Raw genomic sequence first — 21,211 nt, forward strand, 5'->3', positions numbered from 1 at the left:
GTACCTTTTCCACCCTTCCACCATTTCTTGATCGCCCTCCCCCCTTTCCCCATCGTTTCTTGGTTCCCAACTGCCTCGTCTTGCCTTTCTTGATCGCCCATCCTCCTTTCCCCATCGTTTCTTGATTCCCAACCGCCTCGTCTTGCCTTTCTTGATCGCCCACCCTCCTTTCCCCATCGTTTCTGGATTCCCAACCGCCTCGTCTTGCCTTTCTTGATCGCCCCCTTTCCCCATCGTCTCTTGATTCCCCCCCCCCTCGTCCTGCCTCTCTTGCGCGCCCCCCCTCCTTCCCCCCTCGTTTCTTGATTCCCCCCCGCCTCGTCTTGCCTTTCTTGATCGCCCCCCCTTTCCCCATCGTTTCTTGATTCCCAACCGCCTCGTCTTGCCTTTCTTGATCGCCCACCCTCCTTTCCCCATCGTTTCTTGATCCCCAACCGCATCCTCTTGTCTTTCTTGATCGCCCACTTTCTTTCCCCTTGATTTCTTGATTTCTTGATTTCTTGATTTCTTGATTTCTTGATTTCTTGATTTCTTGAATTCTTGATTTCATGATTTCTTGATTTCTTGATCTCACCATATCTCCTTGATTCCCCTTCGTTCTCCCCTTCGCCCTCATCTTTCTTGATTTCTTGATTCCCACCCTCTACGCCATAACCGATTACTTGGTTTTCTGCCCCACCCCCACGACTATTCCCACGATACTTGGTTCGCTGTCTTGCCCGCCCACACGACTACGCCGTGCGCCAGCCAAGCGCGCGCCTTGTGCGCCCTCTGCTCCGACTTTTGTTGCACGCCACCCGTGGACTCAGCTCTCTGCTGGTAGTTACGACCGCACCGTCCGCACCCGGTTTTGTCCTCGCCAACGACACTCGTCCGCACGACCCGACACTAAGCACCCGCTCGACGACTTGGACGCCTTGGACTAAGCGATACAAAGGTCAGTCTCGTCTCCCCTCTATAAACTCCAGTATTATTATCTTCGACAGTCTCGTCTTCCCCTATCGCGTCCGCTACCGTGATATTCTCGAACATCATCGGATAGGACTAGCCACCTTGTCGAGCATAGGGATTCTTGTGGTAGACGGACTGTCATCCGACTTGGACGCCGAACGCTCCAAGGCTGTTAGATGCCCCTCACTTAGTAGACGTCTAGTAGGTCCAGCGGGTCATTGGGAGTTTGATCTTAGGTTCACTCGTCTCTCATCGATCGGTACGGCCGACGTCGCTATCCGTCAAGTCCTTATCTGCTCATTCGTATTTTCTCATCATTCGGCTTACATCCCATACATTCGCATCATAACCCTGTGATGTGAAACGCGCCGATCGATCCCGGCCGTCGTCGTATCACATCAATAACATACAAATTCACCCACAGAACTTATGCATGTCACGTAAATATATGCATAAAAATGTCCATAGTTGCATTTGATCAAGGTTTAAATTGGTTAAACAATCATTTAGTATGATTTTCTAGTTTCCAATATTTTTAATTGTTCTACATATTTTCTGATGTTAAATTTATCAAAAAGTTATTTACATAAGTCAAATAAGGGTTTTTTCAACTAATGAAGGCAATAATGGATTCTTGATTTTCCGATATTTTCCAGAATGGGTTGAAAATAAAGTTTCTTAAAAAGTACCTTTTTTCCATAAATCTCTCATCCTGTGTTCAGAAAAGAAATAAATAAAACAAAAAAATGAAGCATCTTAAAAAGAATAATAATTCATTTGGGGTTTCTTGTTTTGGAAGCATACATATTCATTACTATGAGAGCTTATGTTCATCAGATTTATGATGCCTTGCTTGGGTTGGTACACACATATGTAGTTTATCATTTTGAAAACAATTTTACATCCTCATTTTTACTATACTTTGCTCATTCATCTATCATTGGTAATAAGTTATCTAAGTATTACTTATCCATCTGTTATTTCTTTGAGCCATGTACCATTATGTTCCTTCTTGATTAAAAGTTAGATTGAAGCTTCATCAGACTTTTTTCATTGACATACATATGATATTTTGTGCTTGAACAAGAGGAGAAGAGTGCTCATGTTTTGCTTTCAGGTAGGAGCAAGGTTAGTGGGGAACTCCAAATGCTATGGAGCCATCATATGTGACAGGACATAAAGAGAGAGGATCATGGGGATTCCAGTATGATACCTAATGAGAAGTAAGCTGACATCCTTATGACCACATGTTTTTTTGAAAATCAGGAGGGACTTTATCGTGTGTGCTCTAGCATTGCATGGACACACTCATACTTATAGGTGGACTTGATATATTTAATGCTTCGTACCCATATTTCTAGGTTCACGAGGTGAGGAATTAATCCAAGGAAAATCCGAGGCAATTGCCATGGGACTAGCCATAAATTAAATTGGGGGGGTCAGATAACCCACAAATAAATTAGTTATTTCTAAGAAAGTTAAATGTTTTTATGCATTTCAATAATTAGATATTGTGTTATCAAGTGTCAATTAATCAAATCTACTTTTAAAGTAAAATTCTACTTTTTGTGGATTTTATTGTTTTGCTGTAGACTTTTTAGACCTATATTATTAACATAATTAATCCTCGGTCTTAAAATGTATTCTTGTATTTATATTAGTCTGGTTTAATTTTTATATTTTTCTTTTCAAATTGTGGCCTAACACATGTTGCGAATTGATGTGATTGAATGGCGACCAATCGTACTTTGCAAAAATATGGCATTATTCTGATCTCAAATGGCAATGCCATAAGGTCCAACCATTGACTGATGCCTCATGATTTTATCCATATGCAAGTTACCTGCCCCAATAAAATAATATATTTTAAACACAATAAATATGCTCCAAAATGTGAAATAATAAATAATCCAAAATCCTAGCTTTCAAAGTTTGAAAAGCCAAACGTTTTGGCATTACATGTAGAGCACCAGTGTAATACTGCCACTGCTTAAAAACTTAAGTGATGCTGATGTCACATGCAAAAATGCATCAATAGGTGACACAACCAATAAGAGTTCTTTATATTTTTCAACGAACTGACACATGTCAATGTGCGACTTCAAAAAATGTAAGAGAAAAGAGAAAGAGTTGATATGTGAAGAATCCATTTTGATGCATGCAATGACACTTATTGCATGCAAATTGTTTACATTGTTTACACGTGTAGGTCAGCAATCGAATAGCATTACAGCCAGGGAATGGCCAACAAGAACTAAATGCAAGTAGCAGACCCACAAGGTGGGCACAAAAGGGTGAGTCGTCAAAAGGCCCACAACATTAGAGGCACAATGTAGAGATATTGTGACCCACGCCGCATGTGGGAAGAGGAGGTTTAATTGATTCGTTTACCAACCCTAGAAGGGATTTATATAGTAGTTTGTTCTGCCAACATTTTTTATATGAAACATGTTTTAACACATTCTTTTTACCCCTATGACAGCACTCACAAGATGGAACAGGGATCACACCCCATAGGGTCATAATTTTACGAAAATCAGAAAGAAACAATGGTTAGGGTTGGAGAAACTAGACCCAAAGCCTGCATCATAGTAGGCTTGTTTTAATAGATAATCTTAAACCGGAGAGAAGACAGTCAAGTTATTTCTATTTCCTTTTTTCTACTTTTCTTATAGGTTGAAACTTGATGATGATGATGATGGCACAACCTTAAGAATGATGAACCAAATGCAACATGATCCATCTTACAAAACAACATATACATCAGCTGACTTGATGCGAAAGGGGACACTGGAATAAATGGGTCCATAGTTGTAACTTAATCACAGGTGTTGGGCCCCTCGCATGGAGATCCAACAGCTGGAGGTAATTTCCTCCTTGTCCACCCCTTAGATGTTGTCTGCGTTGGTGGGCCGGTGGAGACTAACAGTGCAAGACTGTAATCCAATCCAATTGACCTAGGAGACTGTCAAGAGAGGTTCTCTCTCAACCCTTTTAAAGGCATTTTTTGCTCCAATTGAGGTATCTCTCATTCAATGAAAGAAGGATGTAGGGGATCCTTTTTAGCAAAATGTTGGCATGTCTTAGGTCTTGAAAACTTGATAAGAGCTCTAGAGGTTCAGGGAGGCACAAGAGAAAGTGTAAAAAGACATGGATATGTGCCAGTAGGGATGACAAGAAAAGGGAAACTACATCAAGCTTGTGGTTAGCAATCTTTACTCGACCTCAACTTTTTTAAATCAGGACAGAATTGTCACCTTCTTTTCTAGATTTCATATTAACTCGGGAACATCTTATATTACACAGGGTTTCATTAAAGCACTTGTAAAGCTGGATTTCCATGGACAATTCAAAGCTCAACATCTTTAAGGTTTATTGACAACCACCTATCAATCACTGACATTTTTTCCAATTTGTTCCTATTTTTTCTCAACTTACATTTTTAAAAATATTAAAAATACTTATAGGACAATTGCTCGAATCTGGCGCGTGTCGGCCTCAGTGCTTGTAGCAGAACACTGAACAGCCTTGATATCTTGCGGCATAAGTCTTTTGCAATAGCTTAAGATCGCATAGAAGGGGTTAGAGGATAGGATGGAGACGCAACCCCGTCGAGGAATAGGGTCATTGCATTAATATCATCAAACAGGTATACATTGTCCTCATAGGCATGACATGGGGTAAGACAAGGGTCATACAAAAGTAACAAGATGAGGCGTAGTGCAACTTGGTTGGAGCGATCCTATGCCTTGAGGCCCACATCCCCGCTTGTGCGCCCATTGGCCTTGCCGTTACACGTGTGCCCCCAGGCGGGGCGCCGCACGGTCGTGGGCGTGGCGATCACAGCCGCCACCCCAACCTTGGGCAATGACACACACCACCAGCACCCGCGGTGACACCACTCGCACAGTCCGCTCGGGCGCCACCATGCTTGGCACCTCAAGCTGGGTGTCGCGCGCCCATTGCTACCCGCGGGGGTGCCGCACGCTCCAAGCTGTCTCGGCGCTCACTGTGCACCAATGCCTTAGTCTCCTAGTGGGATGTCTCCAGCACCACGCCCTACAGACATGATGCCCGCAATGCCCGCGCGTAGCCCCGCGGCTCCCTGCACCGCTCCATGTGCCACATCACGGCTCTATCGCCCGGCCTGCGCATCCCGTGCACGCATGGTGTTTGGAGCCCATGCCCACGAGCTCTCGCCAGCCTGCACACTCCATCATGTGCGTGTCACCCTGATCCGCCAAGCAGAGCGCCGACGGGCAGGCACACCATCCATAGTGTGTTACCTCTACAAGGACGATGGTATGAAAGATCAGAATTGGGTGTCACCACCCTTAGTGTGCTGCAGCATCTCACCAAATACGACTTAGTCATTAAATATTGTGAGTCATAACGCGAACACGCCCTCTGAATAAGCATGCATGCCTCTGGGCATAGAAGTCACCTAGTTAGGGGCCTAACACTACCTGTCACACGATCAAATCCCGAGCTAGGTCTCTTGCTTGAATCTGGCGTGTGCCGACCTCAGTGCTCGGAGCAAAACACTGAGCAGCCTCGATCTCTTACTGCGGAAGTCTTTGCAAATGCTTAAGATTGCATAGAAGGGATTAGAGGAGATGGTGGGGACACAGCCCTGTCAGGGAATAGGGTCATTGCATTAATATCATAAAACAGTACATCATCGTTGGGACCAGTACATGGGGAAAGACGAGGGGTGATACAACAAATGAGACGCGGCGCCTTGCGCCAGGGTAGTGTCGCCACACCTCCTCGAGGCCACCACTCCGCGTGTGCGCGCTCGCTCTGCCACTACACAAGTGCGCCGGGCCGGGCATTGTGCGCCCGCGGGTGTGGTAATCACACACGCCACCCCTACATTGATGATCACACATGCCACCAGCACCCGTGTCAACACCCTCGCGCGCAGACTGCGCAACGCTGCTGCATTCGGCGCCCCCAAGCTGGGCGCTGTGCGTCCATCACTACCCGTAGGAGCGCTACACGCCCTTTGTGCCGTCTTGGTGCTCTCACTGTGCCACATGCCTTAGTCTCTTGGCAGGATGTCTCTCGGCCCCGCACCCCGCACACGCAATACTCGCGTTGCCCGCGTGGCCGCTGCGCGGTACCCCACACAACTCCACACGCTGCACCCGCGACACGCCGCCCGACTTGCGCATCCTACGCCCGCACGTGGCACATTCCGCTCCCGCGCGGCGCTTGGCGCTCGCGCGTCGTGCTGGCACTGGCACGCAGTGCTTGGCGCGGTGAGCACACGCATGTCGCCTATGCGCCCAGCATGCACGGACCGTACCTAGTCCGTCCCGCCTTGGGCATGGACGAGCACGTGCACCATCTGTAGTGTATCACCACGTACAGGGGCAATGGCGTGAAAGATCAGGTGTTTGGGCATCACTACCTATAATGACTCAATCCTTTAATGTCGTGAGTCTAAACGAGGACACGCCCTCCCAATAAGCACGCAGGCCTCTGGGCAGGGGATGCTGCCTAGTTGGGGGCCTAACAGTACCCCATTACCCCATACCCATACTCTAAAAACAATTATTATCCCTTAATTTTATCCTATTAGTATCAATTTTGTTCTATTATTTTCTCCTTGATACCTAAATTCATATATCTCTTCAAATAACTAGAGAAATATATCCTATTAAATTTCAGACCAAAATTTTCACCAAAATACCATCGAATTCAGAAAAAGGTACAAGACCATTGTAAAAATATAATAAACGCTATGAAATATTTAATTTAATTGAAATTTATATTTTAGAAAAATAAAATTATGTTTTAATAAAATTTATGTCAGAATATAAGTTAAAGTACAATAAATACAGAAAACATGAACCTATATATTTTACAATGTAATAAGTCATTTTACACCTTAATAACATGCATTTGAAATAATTAAAATAGAATAAACACCTAAAATACATGAAATTAAGATCAAAATTAGCACACAATTTGTGATTAGCAAATATCACCCAACTCAATCATTGATGTACCCTAATGCCATTTTTACTCCCGTGAGGTTGTCCTCTGACCATCAAAGAAAACAAGATATTAGAATAAAGTGTTAAAAAATCAACGAAATGTTTATTGCAGATAGTCCCAACAAAAATTTGGACAATAGCCTTTCAGTCAAGGGTGGATTGACCCCTCATGCTCTGGGAAGAGCTGGAAGTTATGAGGTATGAAGACTACTTCGCGTCGGGTATAATACTGTTACTATGGAGTTGGTGGGGCCCACACCTGTTGCAAGCAAGGTCACTCTCTTACAAGTGGGGGCTACTTAGTGTTTAGGGTCCCCACTAACTTCGATAAAAAAACACAGAAAATATTATTATTCTCTTGTCCAAGCACAAATCATCAAAGGGGTATCAATTAAATGGGGCTACAGGGAATCATATCGAACTATGGATGAAGAAAGTAGAGAATGGTGAATGACTCAAAAGGAAGCATTATGATACAAAAATGATAACGGGTAGATAAATAATATATATTATATATAGTTTACTCCCAATATTGACAAATGAGAATAATAAAATAGTAGCCTTGTATCTAACTAGGCAAGGGATCATAAAAAATATTGATGAACACATCTTTAGAGTAGACTTTCTTCCAAAACCAGAACCCCATTTAGTTTTTTTATTTTCCAATTTTTTCACTTTTTAATTTTTTAAAGAAAAATTATCAGTTTTTCATAGGTGAAAAAAAATCATCTTTATAAAATAAGAAAGTGTTGATCAAATAGGAAGCGCCTGTTACAAGTCATCCCATGCTAGTGAGAATAAGAAGAGGTTGATTGAGAAGATACATACGACAATGAAGGAGAATGATATGAATGAAAGATTATCAAGAAATATTGGACTGGTGAAGATATAAATGCTTCAAATACACTTTAACTCGGGAATTAAGCGACACATTAGTTAGGGATAAAGGGGGAGAGATGGGTTCCGATATGGATAAAAAAGTGGGTGAAGTGGTGTAAGGTAAATTAGGAAAAATGGGTGAAGATTGAAATATACTTTTAAATGGTTCAAAGAATGGTAATTCCTTGCATTAGGAATTGATGAAATGAATATTTATGGTGCACGCCATCTTGACCCGTTGAAGACATCGTTTGCGCCATCCACCATTGCCATCGATCGCCGGGTGAAATTATGCTCACTTTTATCATGTTCTGATTTCTGTGATCCCCTCCGTCTATTCGTGTTTACGTTTCTCAGTCTCATCCAGTCATTTTGTCGAGTCCGTGTCAGTCGTTTTATGGTTTTATTTTATTTTATTTAGTTGTAATGGGGGCCCATTATATAAAGACCCCGCCTCCTTAATGGACCAATACCCCCTCTCTTTGTTGACCCATTAGGCCCAATTGACTTCCCTTTATAAGAGAAGAGTGGGCCCTAAGAACTCAGACCAGGAAGAAAGAAGTAATCGATTGTTGTTTTCTCTATTGGTGTCACCTTGTGAATAGAGAAAAAGGAGGAGGAAGAGAGATCGGAGGAGAAGAAAGGAAGGAATTGGGTGAGTTGGAGGCTTCCCCTTTCCCTCCATTCCAAACAGACCTCGTTGAGCGCTGTCCCTCCCAACAGTTGTGGTCAGCCCTTGCATCAGAGGCATTACTTTTCCCTGGCCCAGAAATCCCCACAGAAACCACAATTTTGATCATCGTCGCAGCCGTGAGGGTGAAGTATTCCCTTGCACCCGGCAACGAAGTTTAACCCGTCCATCGTCCCGATGGAATTTTCAATCTACTTGGGCATGCGAGTGATGCAGGATGACTAGGTGATGCATGGTGATAGGAGATGCGGGATGATGGGACTGACCGGGTAGGGCAAGTTAGCTTGACTAGGGGTAGGATAAATCAGATCACAATTCACACGATCAAATTCGAAGATTTAAATCCGGTGTAAATACTGATAGTGCAGCCCCTTTCCTTGATTGAGGGTGGGAGTACTGTCTTTCAACCACCATGGTTAAAACAAGCGACAATTTCAATAGATGGAACATACGATCATGAGAAGATTCAAAGGCCTAATCAACAAATCACAAGAAGATTCAAAAGCCAAATCAGCTAATTCGTTGGCAGTGGAAAAACAATCGAGGAACATTGGAGGAAGAACACCGACACCAAAGAGGATAGAATTTACCTCGGCTCTAGAGCAGTGCGACGTGGCAATGCGGGTAATTCTTGGGGCGACATTGGCAGGGGGGCGAGTGACGTGCTCTTTGACATGGTGTTGCGGGCGGGCACTTGCAAAACGAGGGGACTTGCAGACTGTATACGGGGTAGGCACTTACAAAACGAGGTGCGGGCAAGTGGATCTATGCGCAAAGGGTGTGGGTGGGTTGCCTGCGTGCAGCGGGGGCGCGCGGTCGGCCTGCACACGGCAGGTGCCGGCAGGCGGCCTGCGCGCTGCGCATGTGGGCGGTGGCTCTACGCGCAGAGAGCGCGGGTGGATGGTCTGCGTGCGTGGGCGTGGACGGGCAGCATGCGCGTAGCGCGCGCGAGGGTGGCCTGCGGGCGGTGGCTCTGTGCATGGATGGATGGCTTGCGCACGACAGGCGTGGGCGGGCAGCCTGTGCGTGGCGGGCGCAACGGGCGGCCTGCACGCTGTGGGCGCGGGCGGTGACTCCACGCGAGGAGGGCCTGGGGAGGATGATGTACGCACGGCGGGCGCGGGCAGATGACCGTGTGCACATCGGGCTCATGAGACTAATGGTTTTCCCTCGACAGCAATGGCGGTGGCAAGAGGCAGTGGCGGTGGCTCAGGAGGGACGATGGCTAGGGCAAACTTCCTTTTTAGAAGAAGAAACTTCAATTCCAAAAGAAAATTCACCAAGTCTTTCTTGCAACATTGGCCTACATATAGGCCTTGGAGGAAAGAGAAAATAAGATAAACATAAATGTAAAACCCTAATATTAATCAACGTTGGCAACGTGTCAACGAGTCACATCAGAGGATGGTTCTGAAGTTGGCGTTGGTGACGTGTCATGACGCGGGACATCTCGTGAGAAGATGGAGGCTCATCCAGTATTGGTGCATTGTCGTGGTCACCATCAGCGAGTTGCCACCAAACAGGCTGACGGAGGACCTACTCGCCGAAGGATTTGGCACTCAGATTTGACCAAGGAAACCTCCGCAATAGGTCAGCACCTTTGAAGAGGACCTCTCGCCCAGGGTGCGCCATTACACCAACCTTCAGGGCTCAGTCAACTGCCTTCTTGCTGCGTGGACGTGCAGCACAAAACCTCAGTTCAAGCGCGTGTATGACACGACGGCTCTTGACTTTTCTGAACGACGCAAGGGACGATGGCTAGCCCACACTCCCTTGCCTGTTAGCCCCATTCGCCTACCCAAGTGACACTGAGGGCCGCTTGTCATACGCGCGCCATGCTTGGTCCTGTGTCCGGTCGAGCAGCGGTCCTCATTGTCCCTTGGTGCATGTTGCCAATCTCGACCGACTACCTATGGATCTCCAACGTATTGCCGATGTGCTGATTGCCACTGTTCGCGTCCCCTTTCGTGACTCTGCCCGTGCCACTTCACCGTAAGGGCACGCCAGCTCGTTGTGGTTCCTCCATATTCTCTCTTCTGACCTCCATAAAGCTCCTGCGCTACGTTGCCAGTTGAGCCACCGCTGTCCGGTACCTCTCCACCACACTCGCTCCAACTACCGCTGTCGAGGAAGACTATGCACGGCAAGCCACAATCAATGAGGTATGCATCTCTTCGCCGCTTGTTATATTATCCTTCAAAGTTTACTTTCACCCTGACTCCACCGCGCTTAGGATAGGTAGGTGAAAGATTTAATTGAGAGAAACTACGAATACAATTGAGCTTCTTACCGGTACGGACGAGTCGTCTGTTATGTGCGCGCCCTACTGATTGATTCTGTTCGGCCCGTAGGCGTCGTCCTTCCCTCCGATGAGGTTCGAGAAGCCACCGTCGCCATCACGCAGTGACCCCCTTCGTAGCACAGAGCTCGGCATCTCCCTCGAGTCGGAGCCTGCATGTACAACATGTAGAACACATTCATCGTACATCGTAGTTATATTTATTCGTTAGGTTTTATCTATCCATTGGACAACGACCCCGTCGACATCCAACACCCCTATCTAGGTACCGAGCCATCGTTCTTGGTACCGATCGGACGATGTCCTCGACGACGTCCTACATCACATATCCTTACACCAAAAAAAGATTTACTAGTAGGTAACCAAGACACATAATTAGAGTTTTCTTATAAAATATGATAGTGAAGAGGGGCTTCACACAAGTCACTATGACACTTTAACCCACTGATTCTTGTGTATATTCCAGCACCTTTCCAGATGCCCTCGCCATATATGAATTAAAATAATAGTTTGTACCATTTGAAACATGTTCATGATCTGTGGTAGTATCCTAACTTATTTACACATACTCATTTGTTCAAAGGTAAATCGGCTTCTGAGGGTGGAGTTATAAGTTTTCCATCCTCACTTAGGATTTTATAACTTTATAGAGTAACTCCCCCCTAAATTTTATGCATGGAACTCAATACATTAGAGATCAATAAATTAAATAAACAAAGAAGTTGTCACCAAATGTGTCTATCTTATTCTCCATGGATCATGCCCTTCTTTGAAAATTTAATTCTATCAAATAAAAAATAAAACAATAGAAAGGGAAGCAAGGGAAAAATACAAAATAAAAGCAAGGAAATTTTATAACATGCCAAATAAAGATTGAATATAAATCATTAAAAAAAGATACCACGTGGTTATAGAAAATATATGCGAGAGTTGATTAGCCAAATGAACAAAGTGTAATGTCAAAATTGGTCTAAGAACTATCCTGCTAAAAAAATTTGAAATGTAGAAACTCACACTTGAGAAAGAGACATGAAATGAAAAAATATTACATTTAGGCACACAACAAACTTTGAATATCTGTTTTTAAAAGTGAAGTGATGTCATGCTATGATTCATCTTTTATTTTTATTTAACTGTGGTATTTATATTCATCCCTGACCATAAATGTGATTTTTCTAAATGACTGGGGCAATGAGTAAGAAAAATATTTTAACATTTAACTTAGGATTGTGATATTTAATAGATCCATAAAAAGGAGGTTCTCATATTTACGAAAAGAATCATCATGGTGATCAGTGAAAATATTTTTCTCCAAAAATATTTTTACACAATATGGTTAAAGAAGTTAAATTTTGATATTCAATGGTATCGCTATTTCAAGTTAATGACCCACCAATTTATCAAAGAAATAACTTCCCTCACTATTCACTCAGTTTAAAATTTTTTATTTATGTTTACTGAAATATCATCTATAAATAGTGAGTGAGTATCATAAATACTTTCATATTCTTTAATATTACTTATATGAGAATGTAATTCTTCATGGGAATCTATCAAACTATATTCTCATCATCCATAAAATTTTCTATGAATATATAAAACAATATTGTCAATTAAAAAGATGGAAGATCATGCGAGTAAACATTAGGTAAATTTTCAGAATTCATGAATGGGATATCACTTTTTTGACATGTTTTCTAGTCCTTTTCGTATTGAATATTTTTTTCCTTCTTCAATTTAGTAATGCTATAATTTCTATTGACATGTGGCTTGACGATCTCTATAATTTTCGCTTTCAAACTGCAATACTACTCATTCTTGTTATGCATGATCAAAAGTACAATACACAAAACAATATCAATCACAAATTAAAAAAAATCATGACTCCCCTTTCCAATCCATAAATCTTTGTTTTGGGAAGATTTCATGCTACCATTTTCCAATCTGTCAGTTCTGTTCATCAACTCTTAAGCATCTTCTGCTTCTCCTGAAGCATCCAAAAATCAAATCATTTGAGTTAGGAGCTTGTGCTTGTTGAAAATGACTAGAAGATGAACATCCTGCATGATTTTATTGTTGCTTAACCCGCACATAAGTTGTTGATTCAACCATCATGAAGAACTTCATTTAACGTCTATTATCATGGAGATAAAAAATATAGGTCTATGGAGCCAATTTTGACTACCTTAAAATCCTAAGTTGTAAGGCGCGCGTGTTTTTTTCTTGAAATTCGGCTGTTTTACTAAGTTTTCCTAGCTGATTGTAGCAGTAAAGACATCAGCCATTCTCTTGCATGTCATTTACCCTGGCTCCATTCAGTTAAAGTTTTAAAAGGTTGAGAGTATTTAAAAATTGGTTCGCCAGGAGGGTAATGTCGAGTTTTATGCTATTCGAAGCCCCGACGCTCCGATAGAAATCACTAGACATAAGCACTAGACTTGTTTCAATTTCCGGTGATTTCCGTAAAGCATCTCTACAGCGACAAAGCAATAATACCATAAAATCGAAGGAGACCCAACAGAATTTTATAGATTATATTATCAGATAATCAGATAGCATCCAATGAGTAACCTGGAAATCTGTCCGCAAATGATTTACTGTAAGACCAGTCGTTGCATGAAGAATCCAAACCGACAGCTCCCAATTGAGATCAATTGTAGCCCGCGTAGGAATATGAAGAAATCCAATTATCCATGCCCGTGGGCCTGGACTCATGAGTCGTGACGAACTTTCTCTCACGCTGGAGGTACGATGAATATCTGAACTTGTGGCTGGGCACGATGCTATCAGACGGTATCAGGGCTAGGCCAATAGGGCGAATGCACAGGATACCGGATACGCTGAACTGGAGGAACTCCAGATCGCCGCAAGGCGACCCCGGATGCTATTAAAACATGCAGTGATAGCCTTCCATAATCTCAGGTCAAGTCCAGCGTCCTGCCAACGTCTAAGAAGTAATCGACGTCGTCCCGCCAGAAGACGATGGCAGCCACCATGGCCCTCTCCTCCCCTTCCATGGCCGGTAAGGCGGTCAAGGTCTCCCCCGCCGGCTCCGAGGTATTCGGAGAGGGCAGGATCTCCATGAGGAAGACGGCAGCCAAGCCCAAGCCCGTCTCCTCCGGCAGCCCCTGGTACGGCCCCGACAGGGTCAAGTACCTCGGCCCCTTCTCCGGCGAGGCCCCCTCCTACCTCACCGGCGAGTTCCCCGGCGACTACGGCTGGGACACGGCCGGGCTCTCGGCCGACCCCGAGACCTTCGCCAAGAACCGCGAGCTGGAGGTGATCCACGCCCGCTGGGCCATGCTCGGCGCGCTGGGCTGCGTCTTCCCCGAGCTGCTCGCCCGCAACGGCGTCAAGTTCGGCGAGGCGGTCTGGTTCAAGGCCGGGTCGCAGATCTTCAGCGAGGGCGGGCTGGACTACCTCGGCAACCCCAGCCTGGTGCACGCGCAGAGCATCCTCGCCATCTGGGCCACGCAGGTCGTCCTCATGGGCGCCGTCGAGGGCTACCGCGTCGCCGGCGGGCCGCTCGGCGAGGTTGTCGACCCGCTGTACCCCGGCGGCAGCTTCGACCCGCTGAACCTGGCCGAGGACCCAGAGGCCTTCGCGGAGCTGAAGGTGAAGGAGATCAAGAACGGCCGCCTGGCCATGTTCTCCATGTTTGGCTTCTTCGTGCAGGCCATCGTCACCGGCAAGGGTCCCCTGGAGAACCTGGCCGACCACCTCGCCGACCCCGTCAACAACAACGCCTGGGCCTACGCCACCAACTTCGCCCCCGGAAACTAAGGTTTCGCCGGTGCCTGTAAACCCATGCCGGATTCCTTCTCCAATCATCGCACGAATTCTAGTGGGTGTTGGGGCCGCTGGCTTCGCGGCATCTGTGTTCCGATTTTGTAAATTATTGCTCCAAAGAATTGATTTTATCTGTTCTGCATCTAATTTTATTTAACAATCTTCTAAGGGCGAAGTTCATGGGTTGAGTCGCGAGATTAAAGACGCAGAAAAGCTAATACGGTTAATACTAGTGAAGACCCACCCAAATCATATTCTGGAGGGGCATACGTTTCTATTCAGGTCAGTAAAGGCAGTTTATTCGCGGCTGTGGATTTCCCGTTGAAGTTAAATAAAGATAGTATTCGGTTTTTATAATCATTGCATCGGATTTGTCCTTTTAGAATGTATGTTTTGAATGAAATTTATAAGATCACCGTAATTTAGGGAGCGAGTCACGGATTTCTTAGTTTCTCTTCCCGCTGCCGCTGAATCGGTTAAGGGCTCCATGTCCTTGACAGATCGAAAAATCGTGCTGTTGATTCCCAAGTCATTCGGCATCTCCGGTCTTTTTTGTCCCCCTTAATCATGCTACATGATAATAGTAAATTAATGATTCGTAGTAAAAAATTTCATGATGCGAAGACGAGTATTGCGCAATGCCACGTGATCGCTTTTTAAGCCTTCTATAAAATTTTGCCTAGCAATTTGTCCGAATGATACTCACCTACTTCCATGTGTAGTTGAGCGATTCAAATGATAGGATTACTTGAATGGCTGGTCCATCATGGCTCCAAGAATCGTGATACCATAATAACTCCCTTTATCATGGTTTAATGTTTGGGATAATACTATGAAAGAGCCCCAACTTTCAGTTTTGTAAAGATTGTAGCCCGAACTTTCAACTTTGTAAAAAAAATAGCCCCGACGAATGAGACGTCGCCATTTGGCGTCGAAATTTTTTTTCCCCACCTCCGGTCAAAGGGTGACGCGGCGGCCACCGTGGCGCCAGGTGGACTCCACGGTGGCATCCGCGTCACCGCGTGACCGCGGACGACGCCGTGGAGTCCGTCCGCCCACGCCGCCGCCCGTCTCCTTCTCCCGCCGCCGGCCGAATTCGTCGGCCGCCGCCGCCCGCATCCGGCCGCCGCCGGCGCACGTTTCCGGCCGCCGCCGACGCCGCCCGCCGGCGTTCGCTGTCGACGCCGCCCGTCTGCCGTCGTCGACGCCGCCGTCTGCCGCTCGTTCTCGTTGATCCGAGCAAGACATGAAACGTTTCCTCTTACGAACAAGATCTGAGCAAGACATTCTCGTCTTCTCTTCTCTATTCTTTTGCTTCTTCTTCTTCTTCTTCTTCTTCTTCTTCTTCTTCTTCCTCTTCCTCTTCCTCTTCCTCTTCCTCTTCCTCTTCCTCTTCTTCCTCTTCTCCTTCTTCCTCTTCTTCTTCTTCTTCCTCTTCTTCTTCTTCTTCTTCTTCTTCTTCTTCTTCTTCTTCTCTCTTCTTCTATTTCTTCTTCTCTCTTCTTCTATTTCTTCTTCTCTCTTCTTCTATTTCTTCTTCTTCTTCTTCTTCTTCTTCTTCTTCTTCTTCTTCTTCTCTCTTCTTCTATTTATTCTTCTCTCTTCTTCTATTTCTTCTTCTCTCTTCTTCTATTTCTTCTTCTTCTTCTTCTTCTTCTTCTTCTTCTTCTTCTTCTTCTTCTTCCTCTTCCTCTTCTTCTTCCTCTTCCTCTTCCTCTTCCTCTTCTTCCTCTTCTTCTTCTTCTTCTTCTTCTTCTTCTTCTTCTTCTTCTTCTTCTTCTTCTTCTTCTTCTTCTTCTTCTTATTCTTCTTCTCTCTTCTTCTATTTCTTCTTCTCTCTTCTTCTATTTCTTCTTCTTCTTCTTCTTCTTCTTCTTCTTCTCCTCTCTTCTTCTCTCTTCTTCTCCTCTCTTCTTCTCTCTTCTTCTTCTCTCTTCTTCTATTTCTTCTTCTTCTTCTTCTTCTTCTTCTTCTTCTTCTTCTTTCGGCTGCGAAGCTCTGCACGGCCATCTTCTAATTTTCCTTCTTCCTCGCCTTCTCCACCTTCAGCTGCTTCCCCATTAACACGGCGCCTGCGACCATTAACCAAGTGAGATTAAAGAGAAGAGAAGCGAGGGTCGTAAGAGAAGAGAAGATAAGAGTAAAAGAGAAGAGAAGTGAAGTTCGTAAGAGAAGAGAAGACGACAATAAAAGAGAAGTCAAGAGAAGCGCGTAAGAGAAAAGAAGCCGAGAATAAAAGAGAAAAAAAGCTCGTAAGAAGAGAGGATAGAATAGAGCAAAAGAATAGAGAAGAGAAGACGAGAATGTCTTGCTCAGATCTTGTTCGTAAGAGGAAACGTTTCATGTCTTGCTCAGATCAACGAGAACGCGCGGCAGGCGGCGGCGTCGACGACGGCAGACGGGCGGCGTCGACGGCGAATGCCGGCGGGCGGCGTCGGCGGCGGCCGGATGCGGGCGGCGGCGGCCGACGAATTCGGCCGGCGGCGGGAGAAGGAGACGGGCGGCGGCGTGGGCGGACGGACTCCACGGCGTCGTCCGCGGTCACGCGGTGACGCGGATGCCACCGTGGAGTCCACCTGGGCGCCACGGTGGCCGCCGCGTCACCCTTTGACCGGAGGTAGGGAAAAAATTCGACGCCAAATGGCGACATCTCATTCGTCGGGGCTATTTTTTTTACAAAGTTGAAAGTTCGGGCTACAATCTTTACAAAACTGAAAGTTGGGGCTCTTTCATAGTATTATCCCTTAATGTTTTGACACGTATATTAATATTTCAAGAACTATTCAAGTCCATACGAAACAAAAATATAGTAGGAGTCTACAATATGGTCTGTTTGTATTGGCAGCCAAAAGTGAAAAAGAGAGTGAGAGCAAGAGAGAGAGAGAGACAGAGACACAGAGAGACATAGAGAGAGAGAGAGAGGATGGAAAAGAGAGCAAAACCAAGAGAGAAAATGAGAGCAGCCGAGGAAGAGAGTTAGACAGACAGTGTGCAATAACGAAAGAGACGGAGAGAGAGTGCGAAGGAGAGAAAGAGATTGAAAGAGAGGTAGAAAAAAAGAGGACGAGAGACGGAGAGAGAGAGACACAGAGAGAGAAAGTGCGAGGGAGAAAAATAGAGAGAGAGACAGAGATTGAGGACAGTGAGAGAGAGCGAGAGTGTGTAAGAGAGAATCAGAGTGAGAGTGCTACAAAGAGAGTGAGAGAGAGTGGGATAATGAGAGTGAGAGAAAATGGGACGAAGAAGGTGAGAGAGAGAGAGAGACAGAGAGAGAGCGAGATAGAGAAAGTGAGTGAGAAGATGGGTCAAGGAAAGTGAGAAATAGAGAGTCCAGGCGAGAGAGACCGAGACAGAGAAAGTGAGAGAGAAAATGGGACAAAGAAAGAGAGGGACAGAGAAACCCGGAGAGAGAGAGAGAGAGAGCGACACAGAAAGTGAGAGAGAAATTGGGACAAAGAAAGTGAGAGAGACAGAGAGAGTGCAACAAGGGGAGTGAGAGAGTCCCAGAGAGGGAGAGCGAGATAGAGAAAGTGAAAGAGAAAATGGGACAAAGAAAGTGAGTAAGAGAGAGAGAGAGCGAGGCAGAGAAAGTGAGAGAGAAAATGGGAGAAAGAAAGTGAGAGAGAGAGTGCAACAAGGGAAGTGAGAGAGAATAAGAGAGAGAGAGAGAGAGTGCTACAGAGAGAGTGAGAGAAAATGGGACAAAGAAATAGAGCTGTAGGAAGGATGATGTTTCGTCATCTGTCTGTTCAAAAAACGTCCCCCATCATCGTCTGGAGCGACGGACTGATGACTGAATAGAGAGCTTTTAGCTATCCGTCATTCGTGACGGATGATGGATGGCGAAAATGACGAATGGATGGCTAAAACAGACTGATGACGTCTTGGTGATGGAAATATTTCTTCCTCTCCCTGTTGTTAAAGATAATATCGTGTCACTGACAACATCTTCTCTCTCTGCAGGAAAATCTCCAAATCTTCACACATCTGCATCGCAGCCTGAAGTGGCGGCGCCTCGTTCCTCAGCACCACTCACAACTCCACCAAAGGACACGTCTTCATCATGATTAAGTGGTGCCTCGTTCCTCGGCCTCGCATCGTCCCAACACCTCATCACCATATCAGGGTTAGGTTAGCATTAAAGCTAACCTAACGTCTGTCGCTCAATGCCTATAAACAGGCCTCCTTGTATCGTTGATTATCATTCTCTTATCATCTCAATCTTGCCTCAACTCTCTTGTTACTCTTTTACTATTCAGTTTTAGTTGTTATCGCTTAGCTCATTGTGAGCCACTCTCTTCCTCGAGTCCTTAGTCAAGCTTCCAACTCAACACCTGTCTCTCTCTCAATCGCTCCCTTGATAACATGCATTTTTAGTGCCTTATATTATTATATTTATGCGTCTTTATGCATTAAATTACTCATATTTGCATGTTATCAAGCTTAAAATGATTAAATCTATTTTTAGAACAAATTTATGAATTTTCTATATTTTTAGGATTTTTCTAATAGTATATTCTAAAAGAATATAATTCTTTGAGAAAGAATATGATTTTTCTGGAATTTTTGGATATTAAATTTGGAAAGATATGATTTTTCTGATTCAAAATATATATTTATACGTATTTTTTGGGATTTTATTTGATTTAATATGAAATTTTAAGTATTTTGGTTTTTTTTATGGCATAGTGTGACGTGGCGTGCGGATTTGCCGCCACATCAGCGTTGAGAAAGAGATTTTTTCTTTATTTTTTGTCCTTTTGACATGTACATGTGGCACGAAATATGAAAAGTCGCGGAATACGAAAAGCCACGGAATACGAAAAGCTATGGAATATGAAAAGCCACAGAATACAAAAAGGCATGGAATATAAAAAGCCACGGAATAAGAAAAGCCACAGAATACCAAGTGCTTTGACTTCTTAATAGGCACAAACTGATGACATTGATGAGGAGAGAGAAGAAATTAAAGGCTAGGATTGCTTCAACTTCCAATGGCCATAACTTTTCATCTTCCCCTCCTCTTTCTATCCATACCCTCTAATCTATAAATAGAGGCCTGGATCATTGTAAAAACCATCTTGAACTTGCTTCCCACTTTTGTGGGCTGATTGAAAGAGAGTGAGTTTTGAGATCCATCAAGAGACAAAAGAGAAGAGGGGGAGCTTACCGGCACTCGCAAATCGTCGTGATTTTGGCGGAACATAAGGATATAAGGTAAGTGTCTTCGCCTTACGTTGTTTCTCTCCCAACATCATCGTTATCATAGTTATAGTTTTTTTATCAACGTTTCATTTATCACTTCACTTACTTACGTCCCCACTCTCTCATCTCTCCATCCTCGTCATCGTACCACTCCATATCCAACCACTATCCTCGTTCATACTGTCATTCATCGCCATATCCATCACAATCACTTACTCTTTACTTTAAGTTAAATTAGCTTATAATTATGTCTCTTTTATCTATATCACTAGCTCACGTCCTCAAATCTTGCTTTCGTCGATCCTCTTGTCCATCATCACTAGTATAAGAAAGTAAATCCTTAATCATTGTTCCCTTGTCCATCATCACTAGTTTCGTCGATCCGTACTCATCACTAAGTATTTTTAAGTACGGTTAAATATATTTTTATTGAATAATCTCAATCACCAACGACAAATTTTAACCCTAAAATTGAGATTATCATCCATCTTCCTCTCTCTCTCTCACGATCACTCCCTCTTCCTATCTCTCGATCACTCCATCTCTATCTCCCTATCTCTCTTTCTCAATCGCTCCCTCTTTCTCTCTCTCCCACTCTCTCGATCACTCCCTCTTCCTCTTTCTCTCGATCGTTCCCTCTCCTTCTCCCTCTCTCTTGATCTCTCATACAAATCCTACTTGCCCACACCCATGATGCAAAAGAAAAACGATACAAGAGTGATACTGATGCAGCTCATAGAGAAGGTTTGGGGTGCCTATATCATGCTTGTCCCTCGGAGATGATGATTCATGGAGTATAAGTGGTCCTCACACCATCAAAAATCATTTTTTGGGTGTGTGGAGGGTACAATAGTTAGGCGAGAGGTCACACACTCTCGCTTCTAGTGCTCTATGCAATCTGCCACTCGTGAGGGCCAACATTGGACAGGATGCGACGCGTGCGGAGAGTGGGCAAGCTGAGGCTCTCAACGCGATGGCTGCCGCGAGCACCCTGAGGAATGTCCTGCCAAGTGATTTAAAGGGATGGGTTGTGAGAGCATACCACATAGTTGGCAAGAGCATCCGCTGTCTTGTTCCCCTTGTGCAATTTATGATGAATGATGGTCAAGCATGGGAGACACTACATGATGTCTTGCCATACTCTCTAGAGATGCCACTATGAGCATGAACATGGAAAAAGCATGTTGACCCACAACTATGAGTCCGATTCTAAGATGATATTATGCAGGTTTCGCTCGTTGTAGAGCAGTAATCCATCACGTATTACCATAGCTTTGGTTGTTTTATTGGCATGTTCTCCATAGAAAGATTAGAAAGTAAAAATGATACTCCCTATGTTGTCTCACAAGATACCACCTCCAACTATTAGGCATTGGTTCCTTTGGCCCCACC

General features: G+C 44.6%; 1 protein-coding gene across 1 annotated transcript; it reads left to right on the top strand.

The window, feature by feature from the left end:
- The first annotated feature begins 13,732 nt into the window (after positions 1-13,732).
- On the top strand, positions 13,733-14,756 carry LOC144714885 (chlorophyll a-b binding protein 40, chloroplastic-like). The gene has a single exon (XM_078589690.1). It carries the CDS (start codon positions 13,808-13,810, stop codon positions 14,606-14,608), a length of 801 nt encoding a protein of 266 aa, XP_078445816.1. The 5' UTR covers positions 13,733-13,807; the 3' UTR covers positions 14,609-14,756.
- Positions 14,757-21,211: the final 6,455 nt, after the last annotated feature.

The sequence above is a fragment of the Wolffia australiana genome, chromosome 18 (genome assembly GCF_029677425.1).
Source record: "Wolffia australiana isolate 7733 chromosome 18, ASM2967742v1".
Taxonomy (NCBI): Eukaryota; Viridiplantae; Streptophyta; class Magnoliopsida; order Alismatales; family Araceae; genus Wolffia; species Wolffia australiana.